The 19,759-nt window shown below is 42.2% G+C and overlaps 2 protein-coding genes across 3 annotated transcripts in view; one reads left to right on the top strand and one right to left on the bottom strand.

Annotated features, from left to right (window-relative positions):
• The window catches only part of BSX (brain specific homeobox), a 37,551-nt gene extending 32,551 nt beyond the window's left edge, over positions 1-5,000 (top strand). The window contains exon 5 of the mRNA XM_003482630.3: positions 3,344-5,000. The gene's annotated coding sequence lies outside the window, so the exon portion shown is untranslated. The remainder of the gene's footprint in view (positions 1-3,343) is intronic.
• Positions 1-19,759, bottom strand: part of C9H11orf63 (chromosome 9 C11orf63 homolog) — a 61,331-nt gene that overhangs the window by 9,728 nt on the left and 31,844 nt on the right. For both annotated transcript variants that reach the window (XM_005667440.2, XM_013979491.2), the window contains exons 4-6: positions 16,394-16,507; positions 7,686-8,344; positions 2,858-3,152 (exon numbers count right to left, since the gene is read on the bottom strand). In XM_005667440.2, coding sequence (XP_005667497.2) covers positions 2,858-3,152; positions 7,686-8,344; positions 16,394-16,507 — 1,068 coding nt within the window. The remainder of the gene's footprint in view (positions 1-2,857; positions 3,153-7,685; positions 8,345-16,393; positions 16,508-19,759) is intronic.

The raw sequence follows: 19,759 nt of genomic DNA, 5'->3' as shown, positions 1-19,759 counted from the left end.
GGCTTCCCGGACAAAGAGGGCTTCTGTGTTTTGTAGGACGTAGGCTGAAGGTGTGGGATGGAGAAAACGGATACGTGGGGAGTGGGGATCGTAACATCTCTGAAGGAAAGCGCGTAGGGAGGGATTTCCCAATTGGAAAGAGGGCTAGGGAGGCAGCAGGAAGTGGAAGGTCTCTTTGTTCCCCCTCCCCGCCCTCCCGATCTTAGATGGCAGTGACAGCATCCCTGGGTACCATCCTCTGCCTTCTCCTGGGAAAACATGAATTCGGACTGTGCAGAGGGGATGGGGGAGGCGGGGGGAGGAATCTCAACACTTAGTCGACACCTGCTCTTTACTAGGTGCTAAGCTAAGGTTTAGCACCGTAATAAGTACATGAATAATACGTACATTATGTCACTTAATTACCATTCTGATTGTGCATCTGAGTTAAGAGGGGCTAGGTGAGTTAAGAAGTTCCCCAGTCACAGAGAGATGAGGTGAGGAGAATGAAGAAATATCTGATTCCGTGACTTCTATTAAACTGCTCCCTAGGAACTGAGTTCAAAGCTTGCCTTTTCAACAATAAGCCACAGTTGGCAAGAACCCTAATCCAGAAGGTTCTCTTCCGAGGTAGTGTGTTTGAGCTATTTCTTAGGCCCTGGTAACCCATAAATTCCAGAGTGAACAGGACGCCCTCACCTTGAGACTGTGTTGGCTCCTAAGCTTTGAATACATTTCCCTTTAGAAGTAATAATATGCATGGCGTCTGGCTTCCTAGCCTGGTTTACAAACCCTAACCCATTCATGAAGTACTTGAAAACAGTACCAAATCATACCTCAGCACTAACTACCATGTAAGGATGTTTCTGTGGAAAAATAAGTTACTTGTGATCCCAGAAACACATTTCTTCTTATTTACAATAAAGCTGGGGGTTATTCTAGCTCCAAACAACCACGAGTGGTTTCCATGATGTGGGAAAGAATTAGGGACCCCAGCAGGATGCAGGGTGTGAGGGAGTGTCAGGTGAGGAGTTCAGATTGGGGGTGTGTGAAGGAGCAGAGGAAGGGACCCTAGGGTTTGAGCGAGCTGAAGACCTGGGCTGAGCAGGCTCTAAGGTGGGGGCTGCAGCAGTGGGCTGGGGCCTTTATATGCATCAACCTCTGAGGTCACGTCTCAGGAGAACACATCAAACCAGTCGTCCTTTTCTTCTCTGTGCTGTGACCCAGTGTCATTCTAGTCCAGCTTTCCCTTCTTCTCTCCAAGGCTACCCTTTCCTTTTTCTCTGAGGATGCCAGGTGAGGGTCTGCTGACTTCATGATCATTTAACTTCCTGGGGTGCTTTGCATCTGCCCCGCACACCGTAGAGCAGCCTTTGTAAAACACGGATCTAACCATGGCTAAATTCTTCACTGCCTCCTACCAGCATGTACCCCTACCTCCCAGCTGAGAGGCTGGAGCACCCCCGCCTTCTTCTAATGACAAGATCCTTGAAGACCTGGCCCCGACCTACTTCTCAACTCTGGACACTCAGCACCACCCAGTTTGAGTGACAGCAAACCCTGAAATGCTTCAGTTCCTAGCATGGGACGTGTTCTCCTAAGCTTTGGAACAAGGTCCCTCTGCCGGAAATGTTCTTTCAGTCTTTCTCCTTTTGTTAACTCTCTGTCATCCTCTAAGACTCTTGACGATCACTTTCTGAGGCTCTGCATGACCCCTGGGTGGGGATGTGACCCCCCTTTGGGCTCCTCTGTGCTCCTCCTGCGGCTCTCTTTTTATTTCAACACAATACCAAAGCCATGTACACGCGTGCCTTCCCCAGTTCCACGCAACTGCGAGCTCATTCTCTATACATCCCAGCACTGGACACTGTTCCCGGCAGGAATTCAACAACTATGTCTTGAACTGAACTAAGGATGGCTCCCTAAAACTGCCTTACAGTGGACATCTCACTCTGGACCCAGACCCTCTTTCCCCCAGCTGCTGGGAGTGTCGTCTGCTGTGGCTCACACCTGAGTCCCTCCCTAAGAACTGCCCTGAGTTAAATGGAGCTGCTGTGCCCCAGCAGTAGTCACAGCCAGTGGGTGATCCTGGTGTGGGAACAAAAGCTTGGGTTCCTTGCCTTTGAAAGGCCATGCCAACCTTTGAACCCTAGTGGGCTTTGCTGTGGTGTCTGTTGCACCTGCCTCAAAGGTGCCCCTTCTCCCTGGGCCTGGCCCTGCCCCTCCCCTCACAGGGGTGGTTCCTGAGGCTCTCCTTACAAATCTCCATTTCTGAGTCTGTTCCCCGGGGACCCCAACTCACGACAGGCCTATTGCTTCCAATGAGGAGGAAGCAATAAATCCGAGCACATTTCCCAGCCTTTTCCTTACTATTTGACACCAGAAACAACTGATCTTTGGGTTTTTGTTTTTGTTTTTTAATTGTGACAGTGGAGAAACACAGAGGACTTAAAAAGGCTCCTTCGATGCGCCTTCCTTTCTTCCTGGCAAACCTCTCTGCCTCCCACTCCCATCTCCTTTACTTAACAAAAGAGACCTGATGCAAAATATTGAAGTACACAAATACGCTGGTAATGGTGAATCTTGTAGTGAACAAAGAACACAGTAAAGCTTGGCAAACATTTCAGAAAAGCTCAGTCACTGGCTAGCTTGGGTGTTTTACCGCAGGAACTGAGGTGAGATGAAGCCAAGAAGAGTTTTCATGGGGTGGGGATGGAGGAGGGGGAGGGAAGATGGGGGGAGGGGGAGATGTGCACCCCCATTCCAGGCCCATGATAAGGGGGATGACAGTCAAGGTCCCTGTGTAGTATTGAAATAAAAGGTTATTTGGTTAAACAAAGAAAAAAAGGTTACTTGGTAAGTAAAATGCTTTTGATACCTTAGGGCCACTTCTTTTCCTGTGCTTTTCCCCCTTTTCCAGTTGAAACAGATAGCCTTCAGAATTGCTGCGGCTAATTTTCACTTGGTTTCTTTGGCTTTTCTCTGAACTGAGTTGGGATTCACTTTCCACCCTTGATAATATGGGTGGAAGAGTGACTCCCGATAAGGCTCCTTCATGGGGCTGCACCTCGGTCAGCTGCATGAGGGCTTGCTGATGCTGCTCCATTATCTGGGCGAGCCGGGAGTCGGGAGATGCTCTAATAGGTTGGCTGTCAGAGGAAGAGTGGAATTTCCTTAAAGAGGAAGAAAAAAGGCACAAATCTGTTAATAAAACCCGGATACAGAAGACTTTTAGCTTAAAGGCCTTCTGAACCATTATATTGATGCATTTATCACTCTCCCAATCAAATTAAGGTCCTTTAACTTAATCTTTTCATAAGTACATTAATTTCTTATCTTAATATCCTCCTATTTTTTTCTATAGAATATGCTAGCCCTGGCTTAGAACTTTCATTTAGTGCATCCAGAATAGAGAAAAAAAAAAAAAAACAACAACCCACCATTGTGAAAAATCAAGGACCTCCTCCACCACAAAATACCTGGAAATGTTGGATTAAATTAAACATCATTTTACTTACATAGCTGAATTTATAAGAGAGACAGGAAATCTTCAAAGACCATAAGCTAAACAAGAACCAAAACTAAAGCAGATTTTGGATACGCTGAAGCTACAGCTTTCTTTGAAGGAATTCTGGACTTAAGTGCTTGAATTTCAACATTTACACTGGGATGGGATGTGTGAGATCTTGGCCTTGTGTGGGATAGGGAATCTGAACTGAGATGCCTGTGTGAAGGCTGTCACCCTTGAAGAGCTACGCCCTCAATAAAAAGGTGGATTAGTGAAAAACTCATTGACCAGCCTTGAGAAACAAGAGAGCAAGCTTATCTGAGTCTAGGCTCTGAACTGGAAAAAAGTTCCCTGTGAATATCTATGGGACAATATTTGGAATTTATATTTACCTTACCCATATAATCATGGAAATCCAGCATTAAGAAATTAACATAAAAATAATCCTGGGGTAAGACCCCTCTGTTCATGTCTGGGAGAAGCAAATACAGAAGTTCTCTGGAAGGATACATTCCCACCCAAGCCTGCCTTGCTGTCTGCACATCAGATGGCTAAACATAAGTTCACAATCCAAAATCCTAGAACATATGAGGAAACAACCTACCAAGTATGAGAGTCAGACACACGAACATGCATATGCGCGCGCGCATACACACACACACACAGAGTAGATTTCTAGGTAACATTCATAAGTAAACATTATAAACGTGCAAGAAGAAATCAAATTCCTGAGAAATGTATTCTGAAAAAAAAACAGGAAGGTTTTAATTGAAACCATAAAGAAAATTCTAGACATGAAAGACACCATCCCTGAAAATGTACATCTCAGTGGATATATTAAAGAGTATGAAGAGACTTCTAAACAGGAAATTTCTCAGAAAAAAACGCAGAGAGATAAGAGTTTGAAAATAAGAAACAATTTAAAGGACACAGAGTCTAGCTAGAATAAGAGAATCAAATATACATCCATTTGGTGTTCCTGAAGGGAAAAAATAGAACAGACATAAGAGACATAATATTCAAAGGGGAAATGGGTAATAATTCTCCAGAATTTATGAAAGAGATGAACTGTCATATTTCAGAATAACAGAAAAATCACAAGCAGGATTACAAATTTCAAACCTAGATGCTTCACAGTGAAGCTTCAGAATACCAAAAACCAAAAAGAGCCCTCAAAACAAACAAGAAAAGGAAAAAAAGACCAAAAAAAGAGAATTACATTGACAAAAAGACTTTTCAAAGAAATACAGAAACCAAGAAATAGAAAAAACAGTTTTTTCAAAGATTTTAATTCATAGAAACTATAAGATACAGAGCAAGGTTAAACTATAAGATACAGAGTCAAGAAAAGAAATTTCAAGTTTACCATGGAAATGCACTTGCTGCAAGAACTTCTTCAGGAAGAAAATAAAGCAGAAGAAAGAATGTGAGGCGAAGACATTAATACACAATAGGTTAAATGTAAAACAGCGTTGACTTTACAACAATAATAAAAGCAATGAATAATTTCTGAGGTGCTGGATACGATTAACATGTGTGACAGAAGGGGTGACTGGATTAGATCAATCCCATGATTTTGAATATGTCTGGAGGAGAATCAAAATATTAATTTAGTGCTAGACTAGTTAAGTATATAAGTTAATATATTATTTCCAAATCAGTAGAGGGAAAACATAACAGAAAATTCTATCAGTTCAATAGACAATATTAAAACAAAGAAGCATAGAAAAAGTTGGGTGGGGGAGTTCCCATCGTGGCTCAGCAAAAATGAATCTGACTAGCATCCATGAGGATGCAGGTTCGATCCCTGGCCTCGCTCAGTGGGTTAAGGATCCAGTGTTGCCATGATCTGTGGTGTAGGTCGAAGATGCGGCTCAGATCCTGCATTGCTATGGCTCTGATTTGACCCCTAGCCTGGAAACCTCTATATGCCCCAAGTGTGGCCCTAAAAAGCAAAAAAAAAAAAAAAAAAAAAGTTGGGTGGTTAGGACAAATTAAGATGGTAGCAATATGTGTGAGTATCACAAAAAATGTAAGTAGTCTAAAGTTTAAAATCTGCCCACAAGTAACATCAAAAGAAAAGCCAAACAAAAAAACACATGAACTAAATAGTTTTAAAGGAAAATTCTATGAAACTTTCAAGTAACAGATAAGTCCAATTGTATATGAAGTGTCCCAGAGGATATAAAATAGGGTAATAATTACTTTAAGGCTGGTATAATTTTTTTTTTTTTTTTTTTTTTTTTTACTTTCTAGGGCCACACCTACAGCATACGGAGGTTCCCAGGCTAGGGGTCCAATTGGAGCTGCAGCTGCTGGCCTACTCTACAGCCACAGCAACGCCAGATCTGAGCCAAGTCTGTGACCTACACCACAGCTCACGGCAACACCAGATCCCTGACCCACTCAGCAAGGCCAGGGATCAAACCCGTATCCTCAAGGATACTAGTCGGATTCGTTTCCACTGCGCCACAGTGGGAACTCCCAAGGCTGGAATTAATCTTAATAACACATCCAGATGGGGCCAGTGGCAGACTGGAAAATTTTAGGTCAGTCTCACTTCCTGCCTGTGAAATATTAAATCCTAAACAGTTTTAACAAATCAAATCAAGCAGTTTATTAAAACAGTGTGACAAGTTGGGTTAATCCTAGGAATAAAAGGATGGTGAAATATTAGAAAATCTGTTAATACATTTAGCCACATTAAAGGAGGATATTTTTCAATTGATGCAGGAAAAGTATTTGATAACGTCAAACACCTATTTATGTTAGAAGTTCTTGGGGGAGAAAAAAAAAGGAATTGGAGGACACTTCCTACTCAGCTCCCTAACTACTAAAAATTAAATATTTTTAATGGCAAAAAATGTTAGAAGCGCTCCCTCTAAAGTCAGGAAAAAAAAAAAAAGACAAGAAGGCCTGCTTTCTATCTATCATTATCTCTTCTAAGAAGCTAATTCTGAATCTTATTAAATGTACTTTCTGTACCTTTAAGTGTAGCACTTAAATGTCTCCTGTAATTCATATGTGTAAAATTGTGCCTCTACTTTGAAGATGAGCTCCTTGAAAGTTCTCATGAATCATACTGTATTTGTTTCTTCTATAGCATCTTAGTCCTATTTCAGCCATATCAGGTGTGTAATAAACACACTGGATGACGTCAAGAGATAACCCCCCCCCAATTGATGTTTAAAATAACTTTTTTCTTCTAGTTATGGGAGTAATGCATCTACATTGTAGGGAACTTGGACAACTCAAAGTATAAAGAAGAAATCAAAAATAACTCCAATCTCTTACCAGAGAGAACCACTTTCGACATTTTGGTGCATTTTTCATCTTCCGTGCACATTTTAACATAGTAGGAAAAGCTCATATTCTGTAGGTGTTATTTTTGAACCTTACTATTTTCTCTTTATAAAAGCATTTCCTTATAAGCATAAATTTTAATGGCTACACAATATTAAATATTATAATTTACCTAAACATTTCCTTACTGTTAAGTTATTCCATTTTTATCAATGATGATGTTTACACATACAGATTTTTTTCTGTATTTTAGATTAGTTTCTTAGGATAGACCCTTACAGGGTTGGAGATAATTTGTTTCCTCCAAACATTACTTGCAACTCTCAAAAAATAATATATATATTTTTTTGACTGAGTCCCTCTGTCTTTCTCTTCTCCCTCCAACCTCTGGCTTAACTACACTGGCAAAAGTAGAGGAGACAAGGAAAAAAGAAATACATCAAAAGTGGACTATTTTAGGAATTCCCATTGTGCCTCAGTGGGTTAAGAACCTGGCTAGTATACATAAGGATTCAGATCCATCCCTGGCCTCTATCAGTGGTTAAGGATCCTGAGTTGCCACAAGCTGCCAGTGTAGGTTGTAGATGTGGCTCAGCTCTTTTGCTTCTGGGCTGTGGTGTAGGCTGGCAGCTGCAGCTCCAATTCGGGAACTTCCTAGCCCAGGAACCTCCATATGCTGTAGTTGTGGCCCTAAAAAGGAGAAAAAAAAAAAGTGGATTATTTTAGGCAGAAATCAGAGTCAAGGACATTAAGTGAATTTTTCCTCTTACCTGACCATCACCATGACACTGCCCCCACCCTCTTCCCCCACCTGCCATCCCATCTTCCCTCTCCTGTCTTTCCCCAGCAGTCTCTCATTTCTCTAGAAAACCATTTGAGAACGTGAAATCCTTACCATAGTATTTCTAAGTTCTTATATTTTGTTTCTGTATAAGTCTGTTTGGGTTGCTGCTTCTTATCAGTTGATCCATTAACATTCACATTAGAAATGGATTGAAAGCCTTTCTGGCTAAAGGACACTTGTTTCTCAGCAAGTTCATGAAGGTAGTTCAAGTCCGTATTGGAAAGAGTGTTGAAGTGTAGCTGCTGATAAAATCTTTTCTCTTCTTGATCTTTGTGTCCTCTTTCTCTATTAATATTCACCACTGCGTGATATCCGGTGGAATTTTTATATAATACCTTGTCAAAGGCCTGCTGTGGGGGAGCAAATTTATTGGAGGTTACTGCGGGACCCTGGCTTCTCAGTACACTTGAGTGCTGGACATCATTATCCGGGGCATTCATAACCACAACTGTTTCATGTTTTACGGAAGCATCGGTAGGCTTATTGTGCTTTTGCTGCTGTCTGGGAATGTTATTTTGGTTTCCTTGACTGACAGCCAGCTCTTCAGTCACCAAAGACTTCGGGCCATGCCGGTGCTTATGCTGTTTTCGAACCTTGTGCTTGGCTGGTCTTCTGGAGGGCTGCTGGCCATTGGTTGTTTCAGAAGGTTGACCTCTTGGTCCACTGCTTGATTTTGCACTTTCGTATTGAGACCAGTGTTCCTGGTAATCCTAAAAAGATATTTTTAGTTAATGTAGAGTTACAGGATTGGCACTCTTCACAAATTTTAAATGAGTGATTTTCAAACTGAGCATTGAGCCTTCTAGGAAGATGACCATGGAATTGAAAGGGCATAAAGAGAACAGAGGGTCCTTTCCTAATCTCAGGCAATGGGAGAGCGATGAGCTGAGGGATTCCTCCTGGCAATTTCAGATTATGGATTTTCTAGAAAGAAACAGCTAGAATGGGCATTCTATTAAGGGCAAATCCTCGACTTTTAAAATGTTGCAAATGAAGCATTTCCAAACTGGAGGGCGAGGAGCAGCTTTACCTCTACAGAGCTGCAACAAAGGAAGTGCAAAGCAACATCAAAACATGCAAGTTTATTTTAATTAAAATAACGATTTTAAAAAATCTTTATCAGAATGAACATTAGTGATTCGCTTTACCCACCAAGTACAAGTTTAGTATGAAATACAATTCAGATGATCAGATCTCCTTACTCATATAGGTCAGAAGCTAGAAATGACCTCTTCACCAGATGAAACAAATTAGATTTTATTCAGAGCATTATAAAAGAGTCTGCCATAGGACATCTGTGAAACCACAAGGGTTGTTTTGCTTCTGTTCCTTAATATAGCCTGTACTTAGGCAATCAAACATCTGGGGGAAATATTTCAATTTCAGAACAGTCTTTATGCTTTCCAAAGTCTTGTAACAACAAAATGTACTCCTGGTATAATAGACACACTATGTAACTATATTGTGCTAAGCCATTTAGACATATTTTCCAAGGAATAAAGCACTCATTACTTTGTGAAAAACTAGCTGAGTTAAGAGGCCTTTGGAAAGAATGATTAAATGCTTACTGAAAACAGTAAGATGACCATATGCCTCAGGGTGTTATATAACTGCAACATATTTCTTCCTTTCTGAGCACACATATAAAAAGCCTCTGTGCCTGTATCTATGCGACGTTAATAGAAAAATGCAAGTTACCCAGCTTGTTCTAGAGAAAAAAAAAACCTGAAATGAGTAAATCATGTTTTTGCTCAAATTGTTTATTTCAGCTTGCTGTGAAAAATGATCAGATTATTGCGATAGGTTCAACTTTTATTTCACTTTTCTGATATCATTGCTAAGACTCATCCTATCCCTGTATAATGTTAAAGGATATTCTACTTCTGATGAAGTCTCATAATGATAAGGTTGAGATTATTAAATTTAAAACAGTAATATACACTATTACTTCTGATATCAGATTTTAAGAATGGCTTATAATTTGAAATTTAGAGCATGTTGTTCTTAGAATCTGAACTTTCTTGTGGATTGGCCAGGTTCTGATTAGCTCCTCTAAGCTTTGAATTTTTATCTGCAGTGCTCTGAAAAAGAAAAACTTCCCTTTTTGCATTTCAATTAAGAAAGGTCCTTTCTTGGAGCTCCTGCTGTGGTGCAATGGCATTGGTGGAATCTCTGCAGCCCCAGGAAGCAGGCTCCATTCCTGGCCTGGCACAGTGGGTTAAAGGATCTGGCGCTGCCACAGTTATGGTGTAGGTCACAACTGCGGCTCCTATCTGATCCCTGGCTTGGGAACTCCCTATTGCTGAGGGGCAGCCAAAAAAAAAGGTCCTTTCTTTCATGGGGTATATTGAGATACATGGGGTTGGGGGTGGGCAGAATGTGAGCAAAAGGAGGCTTTGCAAATAGCCCCAGAGCATCCTTCCTTGTAGTGGATTCAGGAAAAAATCGTCATTTTACACTTTTAAGGGTGTGTTCATGAAACAGAGCCACTCTCCTCATGGCTGTCGTCACTGTTCCTGAAGGTCAAAAGAGAGTCCCCCTTTACTCTGATCTAGAAATATTTATCCATGCTGAAAACATCATTCTCTTCAATATTTGTCCAGCCTTTGAATTGCTAAAAAAATAAGTGACAAGGCTCTCTTTTTTTTTTTTCCTGCTGCCATCTGACGGAACTTGTCCAGTTCTCCCTCCTCAATCCCACCAAACAACCTATCAAGAAATTTTTTTCCCTGGGGTGCCAGACCCCAAATCTTGGGTTGCCACTTGGTCTTAATCGTGTTACACCTTTGCGGCTGCCAATTCCGATTACAATCCTGCTCTTCCCAGGGAGCTTTGTCATCAACGCCAAGGACTCATCATGTCAAGAAACTTCAGTGGTCTCAAGTGTTAAATCCACTATTCACGTAAACATAAGTGCCCAGAGATGGCCTTTCAGTCCCCAGAAAGAAAGACGTTTACGGGCTTGACGTGATTCCTCTCACCTTCTGAGCAGCCTACTTGAGATCGGAGGTTTAGTGAAGATTTGTTACCTACAATTGAGGCACCAGGTGTCACTCTTTAGGTGGCAAGACCTGAGTTCCCTGAAGTTAATAGACAAAGCCGTTCTCTGGCTGCTTAATCTCCATCAGCACTGAAATCCTCTATTTCATCCCCCTCTCCCTGGGGTTCTTTTGTTGCCAACATTCACAATCAGTCCAGACCACATGCGCTCAGAATAACTGCTTAATGGCAGGAGGTTGTCCCCACATACACAGAGCAGAGTCCTCTGGCTGGAACCTTAGCTCTGTGGACTCCTGGTGCCTAATGCTGAGATGATAATTTCTTAGTAAGATCTGTTCTTCGTTATTAATGTTCCGTCACACTGTGCCGTCCACGGGAAGTTCACCCCCAACCCTGTGGAAGGGAGCATCTGGCTGTTGCCCTGTCATGACTCTTCTGTCTATGTGACATAAGCAGAGAGGGCAAGGCATCCTTTGATGTCCACCGAAAATGTTCATCAGCTTTAAAACAAAAGCCATTCTTGTCCTTAAGTCACCCTGATCCACCCTGGAGCCCTAAGGGTTGTGCCTGGGCCCCAAGATTAGCTCTGACCTAGAGAGGTTTCTGTTGTGTTTAGTACCCAAAAACATGAGTTCTTTGAGTTTGGGTTTTACATTCCATCTGTGAAAAGTCATATAATTTAGAGAACATATTAATTACCTCTACTTTCTAGCACTAGTTTAGAAGGACCCAATGTTCAGATGAATAAAAAAGTCTAGCTCTGTTGATAGTGTTAGAGGCAAAACCAAATGAAGAGCTCTTGGGAGTTCCCATCATGGCTCAGCAAGTAATGAGCTGACTTCCATGAGGATGTAGGTTCAATCCCTGGCCCCACTCAGTGGGTTAAAGATCCTGCGTTGCCATGTGCTGCAATGTAGGTCACAGATATGGCTTGGATTCTGCGTTGCTGTGGCTATGGTTTAGGCCGCCAGCTGCAGTTCCAATTCAGCCCCTAGCCTCGGAACCTCCATATGTCACAAGTGTGGCCCTAAAAAGAACAGAGAAAGAGAGCTCTTTGGAAAGGTGGGAAGGTTACTTAGGGTGTGATTACAAGAACTTTAACATTAATTAGTCAAAGATGCTACGTATCTTTCACACTATCACTTCTTTTCCTTGTCTACAGAGTCAAGAGTTACTTTAAGAGTTGTTTAGACGCAGGAAAGAAACTGTTGTGTTTCATCCTTTTGAAAACCTTACTTAACTGGGGCACTTTCTTCTTTTCCTTGTGAACAACATTCTGCTTCCCTGGGAAGGATCTTCCCTGGGCCCTTTCTCACTGGTTGGCAAGGGTCTGGCCCTTCGCTAAGTACCATGACTGGTTCTGAGCACACAGCGGACGTGGGATTTGGAAAACCTGTGAAGATTCACAGGCGAGCACACAATGATTCAGGATGAGACTTAGGTGGACAGGTACGGTGAAGAGGGAAGGCTGGGCTTGAAGTAAGGACCATAGGCACATGTAAGGCACTCACCCAGAAAAGGATGAGGATGACCTTCGAGTCTCAGTATTTTTAAAGTGAAAATACACAGGCTTAAGTGGTCTCAGGGACTTTGTTTCCAGCATATCACCCTTCTTTTCTATCTTCAGTTTTTCATTCTTCCCAGCATGTAAAGGTGTTTAAGTCTCTTCTAAAAAATTGAAGTAATCTCCTTTACTTGATCTCATTATCTGGTTACACCTCATCTCTCTTTTTTTAAAAAATATATTTGATCCCAATTTTATTTAGTTTTTTTTTTTTTTTTTTTTCCCCATACCCATGGCTGTGTGGAAGTTCCTGGGCCAGGGATCAACCTGCCCCATGCCGTAGCAGCAAGACAATACTGGATCCTTAATCCACTGAGTTACCAGGGAACTCTGAACCTCTTATCTCTTAATCCACAGCCAAGCATCATAAAAGGCAGGCTGTGTTCACTTCCCCACCTCTTATTCTGAGCTCCATACCCTGCAGGAGAGGCCTTATTCTCACCACTCCCCCGAAACTGCTCTGCTTAGGCCACCAGTGACCTCTTAGTCACTAAATCCTATAGAACCATTTTCTCTAATTTTCAGTTTCTTCAAACTTACAAAATTATTTCAAACTTAGCAGAAAAATGGCAAGAAGAGCACAGAGAACTCCCAGATGTCCTCACCAATTCACCACTCTTTAACATTTCACCACATTTCATCATTCTCTCTTTCTGGGTCTCTCTCTCTCCATATGTAGACAGACACACAAACATAACATTCTATCCCATATATTGTTCGTACCCTCCTTCCTTAGTTTGAATCATTTGAGATTTGCAAATATGAGTTGCACACATGATTCCCTTTTCGTGGGCACCTTTTTACATGTCTTGGTAGAGTCTGACCCTGCTCACTGATTTCTCTTGAAATTTTCATGTCTTGGGTTCCATGACATCATTTTATCCTGGTCAGCTTTCTGCCTCTCTGGCAGTCCCTTTGCCATTTCTTACCTCCTCTTCTGTACCTCTGCTCACCCTTTATATTCTTACGCATCTCTCAAGGGCCCTGTTCTTGACCCCCCCACCCCACCCTGCCCCTGCTTCTCCCATTACGCTTAAGTCCTAGGGTCGCTCAGCAGTTCCCAAGGTTGCAACCCACCAGGGAATTCATATGATGCAAGTACACATGGGCCAACTCAGAGGTCTGTCCCGAGTTCCAGGTTCCGCTTCCCCACAGGCACCTCCAAACTCAACATCTGGCCCACCCCCGGTGGCCTCATGCCCTCCCCTCTTTCATTCCCAGCACCAGAGCCACCCCTTTTCTTCCTCAGTGATGTTAGTGCTGCTAATCAGACACTCAGAAACCACTCGCTTTCTCTCTCCTACCATTTCACTTGGTTTAAGCAATTGCTAAGTTTGTTAATTCCCCCTCCTGACTGTCTCAAGGCAGGGGGTGAGGGGCATCAGGCGCTGTCCTCACCCAAAAGTGTAATCCAGCTGGTGGAATAAGATATACCCACCCTACTGCAAAGTGAACTAGTGGCATAGGAGCGTGTGACACAGAGCAAATACTGCCCCCTTCCAGTTCTCTCCTGTCTCTTGCAGAAGTTATAGCAGAGGTCACGTGACTGGCTTCGCTGTCTCTGCAATTTTACTCCTTTCCAAGCTATTCTTCAGACCTTGGCTAGAGTGAGTTTTCTAACACCTGAGCCCAGTGTCATTAAATCATGATGTTGATGAAATCGATGATGCTTAAATGTTGCCAATGGCTTCCTGCTCTCTGCAGGATAAAATTGAACATCTCCCTCCCACCTCTTTTTATGGCTGTACCCATGGTATATGCAAGTTCCCAGGTCAGTGACTGAATCTGGGCTGCAACTGCACCTTTAACCCACTGTACTGGGCTGGGGACTAAATCCTCACCAAGTCACTAACCCACTGTGCCACAGTGGGAACTCCAGATGGACATAAAAAGCCTTTTGTGGCCCCTCGCCAACCTGCCCAGCCCCGGTCCCACTACCCTTCCCTCATACTTTCCCCTTTAGTTACTCAGCTCTAGGTAATGCCCAGGTCAGACTATATTCCCTACACTTCCATACCTCTGCTCCCATTTGTCTGCTTGGCACATCTTGACGTGTCCTTCTAGGGTCAGCTCAAGTGCCATCTCTTTTTAGAAGGCTCTTCCTGTCTTTTGAAGGCAGCACTATGTGCTCTTTCAGTTACTCTGCATTTTATACCTGCTTTGGTATCCCTGCATGATAATGATCATGTAAACATCTTTCTACTTCCACTAAAGTTCTGAGCTCCTTGAGGGTAGGAGCCATTTTTTTAAAAAATAAAAGATCTTTTGTCAGATTTTATTTGTTTTTCTGAAGAATTTTTTTTTTTTTAAATGTCTTTTTGGCCAGCCACCTAAAACCTAGTGCCTGGGATTTAGTAGGTACTCAATAAATATTTGTTGCATGAATTTCTTTGATCTCTTATTAGTAGAAGTTATTCAGAAAAGTGAGTAAGATTTACTGAGGGATATGGAGATGCTTTTGAAAGTCATCTTTCAAGAAAAAGATTTCAAAGGAGGCTCATTTTCACTTGGAGATTTACTAAATGATCTTTAGATGGTTTTTAAAGTCAACCATTAAATATTGAGCATCAGCTTTGGGCAAAGCACTGTGCTGGGAGAAGGAGGGAAAAATACAATGCTAAGGTTCAGGCAGCTTATAGTGTCGTTGGTACAAGAGAAACAGAAGCAGCAGCTAATGAGACAATGGCCAAACAGGATAAACAAGTGTTGCTGTTACTTTATGTCCAACAATCTTTAGATGTCTTGCTCCTTTCCTCCCTCAGGAGTTGGTTAGAAACAAGTTCTAGTACACTCAGATTAAACAGCATTCTTTTTGCTTTCTTCTGTAGAGTTTTTTTTTCTTTTAACCTTGATTATTTTATCATTGGCTGAGATGCGTATACTCTTCCATAGTGAACTGTGAAAGCTATAAGCTGCAAGAATCTTACATGCTTCAAGTGTGTTTTCTAATGTAATGGAAGTAACTCCAGATAAAGGATCATAGATTGATAGCATTTTGCACCTGGAATGGACCTTGTTGATCATTTCGGCCAGTGCTTCATTTAAGAAAGAAGAAACTTCAAGATCTGCCCAAGGCATGCGTGAAGCAAATGGCAGGTCAAGCCCAGAAATTCTTGCATGTCTTCCCACCCAGTCCATTACCCACAACATGGAACAAGCCTTAATGCATTTCTTCTGACCCCTCAATCCTGTGGGCCAAGCTCCCTCAGCGCTCTATTGGGTCTGGCACAAGATCATGTCCTCTACGTCCAATGCCAGGAGACATCTGTCCCCATCCCCCCAACTTTGGGCTGTGGCCTCCCTGGCATCAGCTTTCAGGAAGCTACAGGTTAACAGATGTTTTCTTTTCTTTTTTTTTTTTTTTTTTTTTTGCAACTAAGAGTAGCCTGGAGGTCACTGTGGAGGAGAAAAGATGATTTGAGCTGTCCTTCTTTTCTAACTTTTCAGAAACTGGAATGAATTTCCTTCTTATTATTACCTTTACCACTGTACATAGTTTTCACTGATGAAGTCCACAGGCTGTACAGGCTGGTGATTTCAAAGGGCTTACCCTCTGAAGCAGGTATAAAATGGGTTCCAAGAGTGACTGGTCCATGTAACTCTATACTCTGCTTCAGGAAGAAATCAGCTGCTAGTGTTTTTTTGGGCCCTTCTAGAAAAACAGTCAGTGGGGACAGTTTCACAAAAATCTTCCCTTAAACCACACTGTGATTTCAAAGCTGTAAACCCATGGCCAAAACCAGGATGTTGTTATGCTAAATTACTAGGTAGCAGGATTTCACATCCTGCAAACGGGAGTTCAGTGAGGCTCTGGGGATTTGCACCCATTTTAGGTACCCTGCACCCCATCACCTACGGATACCATGTGACTGACAAGTCCAAGGAAACAGATTTGGGAGTAGCACAGAATGCAACAGTCTTTTGGAACTGTGATTTTTTTCCTGCCTGTGTTTTCTCCATGCCATTGCTCTGAATGTTTCCAGAATGATCTGATGATTTTCCTCTAGGAAACAGAACTCTGGAAAAGTGGGTAGGGTTGGCTGGCTGGGCATAAGTTGGTCTTACTCATTGGAAGGCAGGTAACAACTCTCAGGCATCAGAATAAACTCTTAAGTGATAAGAAGTCAGCCACAAACATCACTTAGATTCAGCAGTAACCCTTGAAACACACTTAAAATTCAATCTAGCAGGTGACCTTTAGCTGTTGGGCTCTTTGATGCCATTTGTCTTCAGGGTCGATAGCCGCATTTCCAGTCTCTCTGGCGTTCTGAATAGGCGTCTTGTCAGTTACTCTGATGGGGTAGGAGATCTAAGGGGGTAAAACACATACAGCATGTTAACGGGATTCATTTTAGTCTTAGGGGCATGGGGCTCAAGCCTGTGTACTCTAGAGAGAGGTCCTGCAGGGCTACGTTTTATTTATAGTTCATTTCAAGGATTCGTCTCAGTCCTCAGGGACCTGGATTGTTCCTAAGGAAAATGGGAATAAACAATATTTTCTCTTGCAGGGATGAAGTGAGAATTGGTGTGTTGAGGTCAAACTAGTAATTACTTTAAATGCTCAATACATACTCAGGGGATCTGGTTTTAGGACAGCTTTTGGAGCTGGATGCTGAAGCTCATGTTGGAAATAATACTACACTCCAAGATGATGATAAGAATAACAACAATAGAAATAACTAATATACACCGAATGCTCACGGGATGCCAGTGGCTGTCCTAAGCACTTAGTACATATTAGTTATTCTCGCAACAATCTTATCAGGTATGTACCTTTAATATCCCCTTTTTGCAAATAAGAAAACTGAGGCATAGAGAGGTTAAGTAACTTGCCCCAAATTAACAGCTAGAAAGCAGAGGAGCCAGGCAGTCTAATTCCAGCGCTGGTACATTTAAGAATTTTGTGGAGTTCCTGCTATGGTACAGTGGGTTAAGAACCCTACTGCAGCAGCTCAGGTCGCAGTGAAGGTATGGGTTTGATAGCTGACCTGGCACAGTGGGTTAAAGGATCTAGTGTTACCATGGCTGTGGTGTAGGTCACATCTGAGTTGTGGCTCAGATTCAATCCCTGGCCTGGGAGTGTCCTGGCCTGGATGTGGCCATTTAAAAAAAAGAAAAGAAAAAAAAGAAAAAAAGAAAAAAGGAATTTTGCTAAACCAACTTGCTTATGGGAAATATCATCTTTGACTTGCAGAATTTTTAGTTTTGGCAGCCCAATGAATCAGAATGATGTAGATTAGTGGTGCTTAACTTTAGATATTAGACTAACCTAAGAAGCTTTTTAAAACATATTAATGCTTTAAGCCCATCCCAGACCACTTAAGTCAAAAGCCCTGGGGGTGGCCCTCATCAGTCTTGTACTTTAAAAACTTCCCAGGTGGGTCTAACTTGCAGACAGGTTTGGGAGCCAGTGATGAAGGCAGCTTTGTGGAGTTTAGGTCCCCAAATTATTGATGGGATTTAGGTTCCCAACTTATGGAGGTTCTCATGGCCTCCTTTAGCCACCTGCTTTAAATCATGAAATTAGATTGTTTCTGTGCTCTATGGAATTCTAGCTCCCAGGAAGCATTTCAGAAAGCAAATTTAAAGTTCTATGATGGCAAAGATTTGGGAAGTATTCGAGTATAATCTCTAGTGCTTCTAGTCCATCCCTGGTAGACGTTCCTCCCCTCACTGCCTAATCACATGCCCCCTCCCGAGGCAGGAGTTATCTGCTTGTCTGTTTTCATAGAGGTTTAAAGATCATCTATGGATGGAGAAAGAGAGAGGGAATAAGGCCACTCTGCTTTGTCACTTGCAAATGCTGGTCTCCTTGTTTCTAAACTGATGTACTTAAATTTAAAAATTTAGATTCAGGAGTTCCCGTTGTGGCTCAGTGGGTTAAGGATCTGACGTTGTCTCTGTGAGGATGTGGGTTCAATCCCTGGCCTCGCTCAGTGGGTTATGGATCTGGTGGTGCCGGAAGCTGTGGCGTCAGTCACAGACACAGCTCTGGTCCAGTGTTACTGTGACTGTGGTGTAGCCTGGCAGCTGCAGCTCAGATTTGACCCCTAGCTGGGAACTTCCATATGCCACAGGTATGGCTGTAAAAAGAAAAAAATTTTTTTCAGGGAGTTCCTGTTGTGGCTCAGTGGTAACGAGTCCAGCTAGTATCCATGAGGGTGGGGGTTTGATCTCTGGCTTTGCTCAGTGGGTTAAGTATCCAGTGTTGCTGTGAGCTGTGGTGTAGGTTACAAGTGCAGCTTGGAGCCTGCGTTGCTGTGGTCCTTAGCCTGGGAATTTCCATATGCTGCATGAGTGGCCCCAAAAAAGCCAAAAAAAAAGTAGATTCAGGATTTTATACTTGTTTTGCTAAATTTTCCCTGGTGGGAAAGCAGAAAGAAGCAGAAAGGTGTAACACTGGGAAAACTTGGGGTTTAGAATCTGTTACGGTTGTATTTAAATTCTCCCTCTGCTGTTGACTTTGACTTTGTACTTGTGCAAACTAGTATTCAATACAGAAAGAGTTAAAAATACTCATTAAATGTTAAGTAGTAAGCATTTGAGGATGAAGATAACCTCATTCCTTACCACTCAGGGTGGCTTCTTAGGCACAAGAAAGCCGATTTGTTTCTTTTGTTTGGGGTGTAACCGTCTCTCTATCTGAATGTCTTTGTATCACAGTTGTATTCCAATATACAGATAGGGCAGATAGACAGTGTGGAAATTTCAGTACTTAAAGATTGATCTGAAAATGGGAAGAAAATGAAAATAACACTTCTCCATGTTTGAATTTTCACCGCTAATGCAAGGAACAAAATGTACACTATAGGACCACGGAATTTTCTGATTATAAATGGAAGCAATCAGCAGGTTTTGAGTGATTACCTACCCTGCAAATGGAAAACTTCGCAGCACCATGGAACACTTTAACTTGAGCTGAAATGGGAAGTTTGGAGTTATAAATATTCAAGGTCAGGAACCATTTCTCATGTTTCCATCTCTCAGGCCCTCTCTGATTCAAGAAATACAAGATGACTATAAAAGTACAAGGTTTTACAACACTTGTCATTATTTTCTCAAAGGCTTCAATCCCTTACTATCATGATGTTAAACAGAAACCCGAGTCATTTCAAAGAAAAATCAACTCTGTCCCAGAGGAGAAAATGAAGGTCAGGACAGGGGGGAAAAAAAGCGTCAAGAGGCTAAGTGGGTGAGGAACTAATCCTTTTTAAAATCTCAAACTCGGGATGTCTTGGGCAAACTGGAGCCTGGGAGAAGTTGGGTTTATTCCTAGATCTGCCACTAGGAGATCTGATTCCCTGTCTTTTGTAAAGGGCGCTTGGGTTACTTTGATTTTTCATAGGTAATATTAATTGTTTGATTAACAATGGTGAGATCCTTTATAGAGCTCTGATGAAAGGTTTATAAATGAAAACGACATTGGCCTCCTGCACTGCCTTCCCCAGAGAATGTAGGATAGGCAAGATTTCCACCCACACAGGCTGTTTGGGTGGAACTCGGCTTCTGAATCACCCTGGTGAGTCTCTGGGTGAGTAAAACATGCTTCTACATTATCTCT

Source organism: Sus scrofa, chromosome 9 (assembly GCF_000003025.6).
Source record: "Sus scrofa isolate TJ Tabasco breed Duroc chromosome 9, Sscrofa11.1, whole genome shotgun sequence".
Taxonomy (NCBI): domain Eukaryota; kingdom Metazoa; phylum Chordata; class Mammalia; order Artiodactyla; family Suidae; genus Sus; species Sus scrofa.
Note: the sequence above shows the minus strand (reverse complement) of the source record. Positions and strands in the feature narration are given on the sequence as shown.